Here is a 12442-nt window from a genome sequence, read left to right as displayed (position 1 = left end):
AAATGAAATAGCTCACCAAATTGTAAACCGGATGATCAAGACAATAAGAACGATGAGTAGCAAAAATAATCCAGCCGCTCCTGAAGAGTATTTGGCTATGGTGTAGATGCTGTCTAAAAATAATTCAAACAATCACAGTTCATTTATATACATTGTATTCAAACTAGAGATTTAAAAGAAATGTCAAACTAAATTCTTCCTCATTGCAAATGGGGAAGTCTAAATAATACCATAAATAAATCTGTATTAACATATCTCCCCTGGACCAGAAGGCAAACAGTAACTTAGTTGTGTATTGTCTTAATGGAAACAAAAGAAATATCCAAATCACTCAATCTGAATGCACTAGTGCAGGACATTGTTAAAATGGTTTAACCCCTTGGGACACATGACATGTGTGACATGTCATGATTCCCTTTTATTCCAGAAGTTTGGTCCTTAAGGGGTTAAAGACATTGTAATTATTCTGAAGTAGTCAAATCGATAGTCGTAGGATACAGAGTTAAAGGAATATAAGAAGATTCAGTTAAATCTCCACTCAAATCATGTCCTTTATATCTTGCAGGAGGACATCATTGGTGATCTCTGAAAATATACTTTAAAGGAACGCTACTCACCACAACTGCATCATCTCAATGATCTCCACCTTTTAGTGCCTTAGAATGGTCTTACACAGAAGCAGTCAGCTGCCTCTCCTCTACCTTGGGCTAATGGGGAACCTGACACGCTCGGCTTTTCACTGGCCTCCCATCACACGTGCAAGTTAGAAAAAGTAAGATTACTTCCAGTGAGTGGTCAATGATAGGCTGAGCATGTCATCTCCCACATTGGCCTGAGCACGAGCGGACAGGCATCTGACTAGGGCCTAGGAACACCACCACTGTGTTAAACTTCTCAAAAAATAATTTAAAACAAAAAGGTAAGATAACCCCAAGAGACCCTGGGATCCAAAACCACTTCATTGAGATTACGTTATTATGGTTCCCACAGTGCTCCTTTGAAGTACCTTTTCCGAAACAACTACTGCTGTCCTAATACGAGCTGTAGAGTGCTGATTGGCCAGCCTTGATGTAGGACATACTTACATGTTACGTCTATAATCACAGTGTCTGATTTCCCAGTCCCAACATTATTTGTTGCGGTGCAGTGATACTTTCCTTCATCTTCCAATTTAATATTCACCAGCCGCAATGTTTTGTAGTACTCATTACTTATTGGAACATCATTTTTATGCCATTGGTAATTGTTTGGCATTGGATTGGCTTTGATGTTACATTTCAGCTCAACTAATGAGTTTTCGGTGGCCAGTGCAGAGGGATTAACGGAAAGGCTTAGATTACAGGGGGCATCTGTAAGTAAACAAGGGACATATGGTAAAATTAACAGCTTGGTTTTCTTATAAGTAATATAAATCGAAAGGCTGCAGTACAAATTAACTCTCATTACTTCAATAATTTGTTGTTTGTATTGAGCTTAAACCCAAAAGTCATTAACATAATATTAAAGAAGGTAGAATACCCACAAAATTGTTCAAATAGAGCCGGGCAGCACATGGCTAAAACTGGTCACTATTACTATTTAAGATGTCCTAATCTTTACAGATCAGTAAGTACTCTTTGTATCATTTCCATTGCCAAAGTACTATGTTAACGATAATAATTATAACAACAAGATTTTTCCGACAGGAAACCAACTTTGTTGGTATATAGCAGTTGCAAGCTAAATAACAAAAGATGGCATTTCGTAGCTTCCCTTTTGAAATTTGGCAGCCCGTTTCTCGATAATAGTAGTGACAGGTACTTGAATGACTAGTAAGACTAGACGGTAAAAAGTAGCAAAAAGATTGGAAACAAACCCTACGTTTTTCAATTTTATAAACAATTACATTACAATTCTCCTAGGGAGGACAATAAGTTTGAGTATAAAAAACGAAAACAATCTGTCTAAATGTAGCTGGAAATTGGGGAGAAGAAATTGGTGGAGTTTATTTGTTAATACGTAGGTCTTATATGAATTTCTTAGAGCTATGACCCAAGTCATGTCCCATTTCTAAGAATGTGTTTCAGAAAGGTAAAGGAAGAAAGAAAGAAATAGTCCGGCATAAACTCCAACCATATCTGGTGATGCTTTGTTTGGTACCCAGAAAGAAATATCATGTTTTGGCTACACAATAGCCATGATAAAAGCCTAATGTGTGTCTGAAAGATCACAGCAGTAATATGAGATTTAAAATAGGCTAACTGAATGTCTTTTACCCCTAAAGAAAAGTGTTCTAGACAGGAAATTAAAATTCTGATAACCTTTAAAGTAAATGTTAAGAGTAGACGAATCCATGGTGACCCATTGCCTAATTCAGGGGCAAGCAACATTTGGTACTCCAGATGTTATGGACAGCATCTCCCATGATGCTTTGCCAGCATTATAGCTGTAAAAGGATTGTCAGAGATGTAGACCACACCATCTGGAGTGGCAAAGGTTGCCTATCCCCGGCCTAATTCCTTGCTCTACATGCCTATACTATTCAAAACTTACGTTACCATTGGAAACCAAGCATTTGCCTGTTGCATCTCTAATACCAGTGATAACATGTGCTCTATGTCTTTACATATTTGCAGGGATGAGAGGGCGATGATCTATACTTACAAAGAACGTTAATGTATATAGGTACTGATCTGATATTTTTTATGTCATGTTTGGCTTCACAGAAATAATCACCACTATCTGTCCATTTGATGTTTTCGAAAGTGATGACATTGTTAATTTTGCCGTAGTGAGCTCCATCCTTGTACCACTGGAAGCCGTTGACTTTGGGTTCACACTGACTTGCTGTACATGTCAGCGATACCTTTTGTCCTTCTGTTATTTGTCCTTTATTAGAGATTTCAACTTTGACTTCCTCAGGAGGATCTTCAGGAACGGATAAAGATTACGTCAGTGTAAAGTAAAATAAGCACATGCTTCACTTTTATACCATTGAACTATTAATAGATTGAATTCTGTGGATCATCAACACAACAAAACTAACAATATTAAAACATTAAAACTCTTCGTAAAATAACCTCAGTGGTTGTGCTAAGACATAGAAAGATCAATTTAAATACACTATCATGAATTTCATCAGTCTGAAAATAACTCTTTATTCCAAGCAGATCAAAAATGTTAATGTTTTTTAAGCTACTCTACATAAAAAAGATAAATTGTTAATGAATGCATAATTTGCTTTGTTATGTCAATCACACTTCAGTCAAATTTTGAACTAAGGCAACAGTTTAAAAGACTTATAAGTCATGCATAAAGACAATAAAAATGGCAACTCTTTCGGACTTACTTTGTAACACAATCTGCATCATTTCTCCATAATTTCGCTGTGAAGTCATTGATATTTTACATTGCAAAAAGTTCATAAATTACTGACCTTTTTATTTTATTTTATCAGGGTAATCATTAGTTATATGTTAGCATTATTAGCCAGGTACAATTTTACTTCATCCGAGTTGTGGCTTGAGTTTAGATTTTATTTATATTTTCCTCACCTGATCGGTTCCAGGGTTCCAGAATGCTATATGGTTATTTACTAGAAATAAATCAAAGTGAATTTCAAATGTAAGACCAAAGTCGCCAAATCCATTACTAAATCAGAGAATTTTTCCAATTTGTCTATTTTGAACTTAAATTTGAAATTCACTTAAAAATTTACTTTCAATTCTCACTTTCGTGAGTGACCCTGTAAAAGTCTCTTCGGGGAAAATAGAGAAGGGCTTGCAAAGGCAGCTTTTACAAGCTCTTCTAAGATATACCCCTAATTAATACATGCATGAAAAATGCATTGCGTGTATTCATTGGGGTATATCTTCTAAACAGAGATTTGTTTTTCACAATTTTACATCTTTGTACAGTGCTATTAATGAACAGGCTAGAGAGCTCAGAGAGAGAGCAATTTTTTACAGGCCCTATATATTTCTGTAGAAACTTATTACGCCCCCTGTGATACTCAATGTTTTGTTCTTTTGTTTGTTAACATGTGCACTGGAACATTAGGCTACTTGGTATGGATTTAAATTGGTTGGTATCGGATTGGACTAGACAAGGTATAACTATATTTTTTTTTAACATGTTTGAGTCCAACAGTCCTTTAGGTTTACACTGTGTGATCACATTATGCATAGACCAAGGCATTCTATTGTATACGGCAATTAAGTAAGGTAGAATCCTAGTTACAAGTTATTAGTTACTACTATGTTTATTTATCAAACAGCAGTCAAACATATATCGCTTCAAAGAGGAAATAACTTTTCATTCTACTCTCCGTCACACCTCAGATCTTTTGTCTGCTGCCTTTGCAAACCCTTCCCCTTTCTGTAGCTGTCTAACCACGACTTCCCAATGCAGCTCAATGAGAAGTCTTTGCAAGGCAGGTGCTCTGAGCAATTGCGGCCTCTTGTATTTAGTTCCACTGAGCTAAACGACCAGGAAGTAACAAGACCAGTTGTCAGATTGACAGCCGGGGGGGAGGGGGAGGGGATGTAAAATGGTTAATTCATAAAAGTGCCAATTTTTTTTTTTTAAATCTGCACTTTTTGTAGAATTGTTTTTAAAAAAAGAGTTCACACTCTTCACACATAAAGCACTTCTACATGCTTCAGTGTCTCTTTTAATCTGGCATTATTTAATTATTTTTTATTTGTAGTATTATTTTATAAAAAAAAAAAAAATCTACTAAATGTTTTCAGAAGAATTTTATGCATGGTATGTTGCTTTTTATTGCTACCAAAAATAGCCGTGCAGTTGATGCAATTTCTTGATGTGATAGTTATGTTATTAAAGGAACACTACAGTGTTAGGAGTACAAATCTGTAATCCCAACGCTATATGTTCTTGTCTCTCCTTGTACATCATAGAGATGAAGTGGTCTGACTGTACTGTTCATTTAATGTGTAATTACCAGTTATAAGGCTGTACATATATAATTGTTTCTATTATGATGATGTAGCATTTATAATGATGCTTACACTGATTTATAGCAGAATACTTACATCGGACGGTAATGGGTATTTCTTGTGAGAAGGTATGGCCTACTTCATTCCTAGCTCCACATTTATATTTTCCAGAATATTTTGGTGTTAGTCTAACAGGTGACGATATAGAGATCACGTTGCCGTTCCGGTACCATGTGATCGTTTTTATATATGGATTACTTCTATTAACCTTACAGGTAAACGTAACTTCCTTTCCTTCAATGAAGGATCTTCCGTCAGGATCAAGTACCACTTCTGGGTACTTGGGAGGATCTGGAAGAAGATATTAACATTATAAAGTAGAGGTGCCCTAAAATCTTCTTTAAGGCTAAACTTTTCTCCCTTGCAAATAGTGACCAAAATGATGCAAAAAAGGTGACATTGCTCCATGGGAACTTATCATTAACAAACAGAGCATACGATTCTTCCCACCTGGAGGCTGATACTCTGTCTAGGTATGTAGATTTGTTGTAAGTTCTTGGTAAGTAGATACAGGAAACAAATAAATGATGGTAAAAGGATATTTTATATCCTATATTTATCTAGAAGGGAATTGAGATCTCCAGTTGCAACAGACTTGGCTTGCATAGGCTATTATATATTTGAGGTTCTCCTATGTGTATCCGACTCATACAGAGCAGACAAAGAGTTACGAGTCTATGGGGACTTATTTATTTTTTAACCAAACCATTTTGGAATCTCCCTGGCACCTATGTCAGCCACTCTGATAATAGAGAACTTATATGCACTTTATCATTATGTATCTGGCCATTCTCGAACAGTAATACTAAGTACTACATATACTAAATACTAAGAAAATGCTGTGACCAGCCTTCCAATTATAATTGCCATCCAGGTTGGATAGATTTACAGATGATAATACAGAAGTAGAATTTCCACATTGAACATGTGTCGCAGAAGGGCAGGGCTATTGATGTTGAGAGAGTTCCAGTTTTTGTCAAACGATATAAAAAATGGTTAAAAATCAAAACAAAACTAAAAACAGATGGCTGATTATGGTATTAAAGAGGCCATTTAAATGTAAGGAAATTTCAGGAAATAAGAGGGATATCGTATCCATGCAAATCTTTACCTAGCTCCAAATACTGTCTCACGCATTTTCCTTCTCTAAAATGTTTGCTATCATTTATTGCAGGAGGTGGGGCTACAGTAATAATTCTACTGATACTTGGTGTTAGAATAAAATGATACTTACACTGGACATCCAACTCTTTAGATGATGAGTTTCTGGATCCTAGTGCATTGGTAACTTCACATACATATGATGCTGAATCATACTCGTTTATAGGATTGAATTGATATGTCTTTATTTGATTGGAAACCAATATTCGGTTCCTGTACCATTTGTGTTTAGTTATAGGAGGGTCAGCTTTAGCTGAGCATTCTAAGATAACATTTTCATCTTCTTTTATGATTCCAGTTAGAATTTTAATTTCGACTAATTCTGGAGGATCTGAAAAGTTAAGAAACACATTTTGCACTTATTCTGATCTGGAAATTAGTACTACTGTACCACCAGTTTAACAAGTTTTAAAGGGGCACTCTAAGCACCTGATTGTAGTTGTTCCAATGGTGTGAGTTTATGGGTTCCATTTCATTCTGAACCATTAAGGACCAGTTTGACAAAACACATGGCTTTACCATAGTCCTTTTAACCTGTATAATAATAACAAAGTATTTAACCAGGAAAGGTACATTCAGATTACTCTGGTTTCCAAGTACGTCCTGGGGATGTTACCTTAGCCCAACATCCAGGGGTTGTTACTATCACCCAATTTAATGGTACTCATTGTATCTACCTCAGAAGGATGAAGGGCTGAGTCAACCCTGTCGGGATTTGAACCTGTGACCCAAGGATTAGAACAGATTCTGCTGAAAATGCACTAGCCCACTGGGCTATTTCACCGGCCTAATAATGCAAAAACAATACTTCTGGTGTGAATCTGTCCAAATTTGAATGGCAACAATAGGCTGAATGATCTTGCCAAACCTGCCAATTTCTCTCTCAGCCTATCAATGGCATCCAATGATGGTCAAAGTCATAATTTATTCTACAGATGTTTGAGTTTTACACTATGTGGTTGCTGTGGGGTGAGTTCTAGAGTCACGTTTTTACCAAACTACACCAAACTAGTTTGCTTAGAGTTCCTCTGTAAAATACTGTAATTAGTAAATCCCTTCAATAATATTGTCGGCAGAAAAATATTTGTTGACTGCTGTTTGATTCCATATAGGGATTTAGATTTATATCTTGTTCGTACAAGACAGCACTGCAAATCTTTGTTGCAAACAACAGAAAGCCAAGGTGTAATATAGAGAGATCACATCATCTATACATTAAGATAATTATTTAAAATGTGCATATGTCAGAAGACACAATGAAAACCACAGATTGATGACTACACTGGATTGATTAGGCTAATTAATTATGAAGGCAGCATTCTTTAGAAATGTTTAGAAATATATCGTATATTTAGACAATTTTATTCTATGTTGCTTCAGTTATTTAACATAATATAAATGTGTGTGTATATATATATATATATATATATATATATATATATATATTAGTCACACAGATAATAATGAGTAAATTGACTATACATTTAAAGAGTACATAAAACACAACTTATGCTATCATCAAAGAGCACCTTAAACCTTAGACTCAGGTAGAATTAAGGGATACTAATTTTTGCATTAAAAAACTAAATTTTAATATAATGGATTGTGCAAAAATTTTATATGGCGTAATATGTTCATTATAAAGCACGGGTAAATATGTCAAACAAACACAAGGATGGGGCTGCTCCACAATATAGTAGTCAGATATATATCTCTTATCGCCTTCTCCTATATATCTGTTTCATCTCTTATCGCCTTCTCCTATATATCTGGTTCATCTCTTATCGCCTTCTCCTCTATATCTGACCACTGCAAGAAGCGGAACCCCACAGCCCCAGAGACCAGCATAGGATCACAGACCAGCATAGGATCACGGATTTCCACTCCTCTGGACTCTGCACATACAGGAATTTATCCAAACTAGGACTTATATTTATTTACTTTGTATATTGTGGCGCAGCACCATCCTTGTGTTTGTTTGCTATCTCTCCAATAATTTTAAGGACACGTGAGGAAGTCCTTGTTTGGTATTGCTGCCTCTCCCTCTTAGGATTCACTAACGCTGACTCTCTGCCCCACTTTTTTCTGTCACAGGTAAATATGTGCTGCTATTTGGGATAGAGCAGTTTAAAAAATAAAGTAAATACATAAATAAATATAAACACAATACTATGAAACACAAAAAATGATTTACTAAAAGCATTGTATACACAGAGAGAGTGCCAAAGGATTTACCTGTGTTATAACAAGTTAACAAAGTAACATTTATTAAATGTAAAATAACTTAATAAAAATAAAACACAGTGAAATCACATAGTGTATAGTGGCATGGTAGCGTGGCGGATGTACAAAGGAGAACATATTGAGTGGAGCTGGAAAGTGATAGATTAACTAAGGATGGTCAATTAAAGGGTTAAACCTCTTTATTCCAGAAGACTCCCTTATGGTGTATTAAAATACAACTGAAAAATATATACAAAAAAAAAAAAAAAGAAACTCATAAGGTAATATAGTATCGATACAAAATGAAGTGAGTTTTCAAGGTTACACTCACAAAATAACTGAACATTAAGGCCCATCAATGTAGTATTGATTCATTGTCAAGAGATGAATGGCTCATATAAAGGAAACAAAAAAATTATATAGTGCAACCCTGTATATATAATGAACATGCACTTTATTGGGTTAGACTCACAAGATAAAAATGAATGAAATGCCCATCAAATAGTTGTCCTATGGTCACCAAATCTTGTCTCGGGATATTGTAGAAATATAATGTAGAAGGTGTCCCGGAATATTGTATTCCTTTTTTCTTATTGTCACATATGCACTGCACCTTAAGTGGTTGTAAGTATTTTGATGTATATGTACTTTTTCCCTTATGGTGTATTCTGTTCAAGACCTGGCTTTAAAAGAGGTCTCTAATAAAATTGTAGTACATGGCTAGTAAAACACACAATATCAGACAAAGAACTCATTATGCCAAGCTCAAATAAAGTTACTTCAGTCCTCAAAAGCAAGCTCAGCAGGGACCTACACTTCCAATAGTAAACCTCACAACAGATCCTCAAATCCCTAATAAAACCATCAAATAAAACAGGTCCAACACTTGTTTCGGTGTTCTAACGCACCTTCATGAAGGACCAAAAGTCAATTGAATTATATTCCCTTTTGGTCCTTGAAGAAGAAGTAGAGACATAGGTATCTTTATTTGAACTTGATATGGCTAGTTTTTTTGTCTGATATTGTGGTTATGTAACTCTCCTTTAAGGCTGAGATTTTATTTTATGGTACACTGCCTTTTTTGTCTTTAAAGTTTTGTTCTGGCTATCTCCGCCAATATATTTTGACGGATATGACTTCGCCTTCCCAAAATTTGAGGGCTAATCAGTTCATGCTTCCTGGGTGACCATGCAATTTCCATTTCTGAGTGTCATTGCTCTTGTACTCCGGGGTTGTTAGCTTTGATACCGCTTTAGACAGCTGAGTGTGTGATTGAGATATCACCAGTGACGTATTTGCTGCTAGACAAACAAGGCATTTGCCTTGAGTGGCACTTTCCAGGGCGAGGCAAAACACGCCGCCCCCAAATGCCCAGGCAAATACAGTGTTAGCCTGGTGGCAGGCGGCTAGCTGAATTCCAAGGCGGGTGGCGAGGGAGCGCTAATTTGTGCTCTCCCTGCTCAGCTCTCTCACGTGCTGCAGGGTGATGCCAGGAGCTGGAATATGACATCACATTCCGGCACCACGGCGGCATGAGAGGGAGCTGAGCAGGGAGAGCTCACAAATCAGCAATCCCTCGCCGCCCGCCTTGGACATCAGCTAGCCGCATGCCTGCCTCCCTCCCTGCCCAAACAGCCTGGCCAACATTCCCAATGGAACCCAGGTAAAAAAATCCACCCTGGTCTACCAAAGGTAGGGAGGCGGGTGGATTTAAATTAAAATTAAGAAAAATCTGTGAGTGTTGGGAGGGGCGGGGGGGAGTGTGTGTGTGTGTCTTTGTGTCTGTGTCTGGCTGTGTGTGTATGTCTGTCAGTGTGTATGTATATCTGTCAGTGTGTGTGTCTGTCAGTGAATGTGTATGTCTGTCAGTGTGTGTCTGTGAGTGTATGTCTGTCAGTGTGTGTTTGAGTGATTGTGTGTATCTGTGAGTGATAGTGAGTGTGTCTGTCAGTGTGTATCTGTGAGGGAGCCTGTGTGTCTGAGTGATTGTGAGTGTGTCTGTCAGTGAATGTGTGTTTGTGTCGGAGTGATTGTGTGTGTCTGTGAGGGCGCCTGTGTGTCTGAGTGATTGTGTGTGTGTGTGTGTCTGTGAGTGTGTGTGTCTGTGAGGGAGCCTGTGTGTCTGAGTGATTGTGTGTGTCTGTCAGTGTGTTTCTGTCAGTGATTGAGTGTGTCTGTCAATGAATGTGTGTGTGTCTGAGTGATTGTGAATGCATGTCAGTGTGTGTGTCTATGAGTGGGTGTTTGTGTCTGCGTCATTGTGTGTGTATGTCAGTGATTGTGTGTGTCTGTCAGTTTGTGTCTGTGAGTGAGTCAGTGATTGTGTATGTCTGTCAGATTGTGTCAAATCAGTGTGTGTGCATGTCAGTGTATCTAAAAGTGTGTGTCTGTCAGTCAAAGTGTGTGTGCTAGCTTTTAACAGGAATAGGTGTGGCATTGACAGAAAGGGGTGGGCAAATGTAAATTAGGGGTGCCCGAGTTCCGTCTTGCCTAGGGCAGCACAGATCCAAAATACACCACTGGATATCACACAAACTTATATAATGATACACGCCCACTAATATACAAATTGAAATCTGACTTCAAACATATGTTGTAATATATACAAAGGATACACTCTTGAATTAAGTAGAGCTTTTATTGGAGGGCTACTGCAACTGCGGCCTACTCAGAGTTTATACATTTTAAGCAAACACTGCTTTTGACAGATACTTTGTTATATATTGACTTTGCTAGCCATGTACTGCAATTCCATAAGAGACCTCCTTTAAAGTCAAGTATTGAACAGGCTATACCATTGGTTCCCAATTTTTTTAGGTTCAAGAAGCCTTTAATATTTCAATATTATTGCAAGGCGCCCCAAGTTAAAAAAGTTCACTAGGTTGAATATATATACAGCACTGCGCCATATACTGAGCCCCTGTTCAGCAGAAATGCTTGCTGCTCAAGTGCAGATCCAGAACCTAATCTTGGGAGGGGCACAGGTAGATTATTTAAAGAAACAATCCAGGCACAATAACCACTATATCACTTTGTAGTGTCTATGGTACCAGTAGTGCCCTCCCAGAGTAAGTAGTCAAACTGTTAAGTAACAGTTTGAAAACTTACCTGGGATCTGCCGGGATAGGGGATGTAGTAGGGGATAGGGGCAGTAGTGTGCCTGAGGGGTGAAATATGTGTGTGTGTTAGTGGTGGAGTGTGTGTGAGGGGTGCAGAGTGTGTGTGTGAGGGGTGATATGTGTGTGTGTACGGGGGTGCATTGTGTTTGTGAAGGATGTAGTGTGTGGTGAAGGATACAGTAAGTGTGTGTGAGGGGTGCTGTTTGTGTGTATGTGGGGCAGTTTGTGCATGAGGGATACATTGTGTATTTGGTGGCAGGTTGTATGAGGGGTACAGTGTGTGGGGGGCAGGTTGTGTGAGGGGTACAGTGTGTGTGGGGGACAGTGTGTGTGGGAGGGCAGTGTGTGTAGGGGCAGTGTGTGAGAGGTACAGTTTGTGTGTATGGAGGGGCAGTGTGTGTGTGTATGGGGTGTAATATGTGTGTATGAGGGTAGTGTGTGTTTATTGAGGGTAGTGTGTGTATTGGGGTAGTGTGTGTGTATGGGGAGGTAATTATGTGTATAAGAGGAGTTATTGTGGGTCTGTGGTGGTAGGAGGGCAGATAAATAATTATTTTCACACACCCCCTCCCTGCTTAATATTGCCTGAAAGTGGGGACAGTACAAAGCAATCCCTGGTGGTCCAAGTGGTGAGAGTGAACTCGAGCAGCCTCTAGAGTTCACTCTCGCAAGATTCAGAGCATTGCCGTGGTAACCGAGCTCGCGAGAGAAGAACCCATGCCGAGCTGCAGGTTAGACCTCGCCCTGCCGGCTGCCAGCATTACAGGGTTAGCGGGACAGTTAGGGAGATCTCTGGGGTCCTGCAGAGCTGGCAGGGGAGAGGAAGGCAAGGGAAAATATCTTGCAGTGCCCCTGTGGGAACCACAGGATTAGGTAACCTATGGCACTCCAGATGTTGTGGACTGCATCTCCCATAATGCTATTCTAGCCATAATGCTGGCA

The 12442-nt window shown here is 38.3% G+C and overlaps 1 protein-coding gene across 1 annotated transcript in view; it reads right to left on the bottom strand.

The window, feature by feature from the left end:
• Positions 1-12442, bottom strand: part of CD22 (CD22 molecule) — a 39121-nt gene that overhangs the window by 16189 nt on the left and 10490 nt on the right. The window contains exons 5-9 of the mRNA XM_063436097.1: positions 6232-6489; positions 5034-5288; positions 2644-2907; positions 1086-1349; positions 17-113 (exon numbers count right to left, since the gene is read on the bottom strand). Coding sequence (XP_063292167.1) covers positions 17-113; positions 1086-1349; positions 2644-2907; positions 5034-5288; positions 6232-6489 — 1138 coding nt within the window. The remainder of the gene's footprint in view (positions 1-16; positions 114-1085; positions 1350-2643; positions 2908-5033; positions 5289-6231; positions 6490-12442) is intronic.

Source organism: Pelobates fuscus, chromosome 11, assembly GCF_036172605.1.
Source record: "Pelobates fuscus isolate aPelFus1 chromosome 11, aPelFus1.pri, whole genome shotgun sequence".
Classification (NCBI taxonomy): Eukaryota; Metazoa; Chordata; class Amphibia; order Anura; family Pelobatidae; genus Pelobates; species Pelobates fuscus.
The sequence above is the reverse complement of the archived record's forward strand: the minus strand, read 5'-3'. Positions and strand labels throughout refer to the sequence as shown.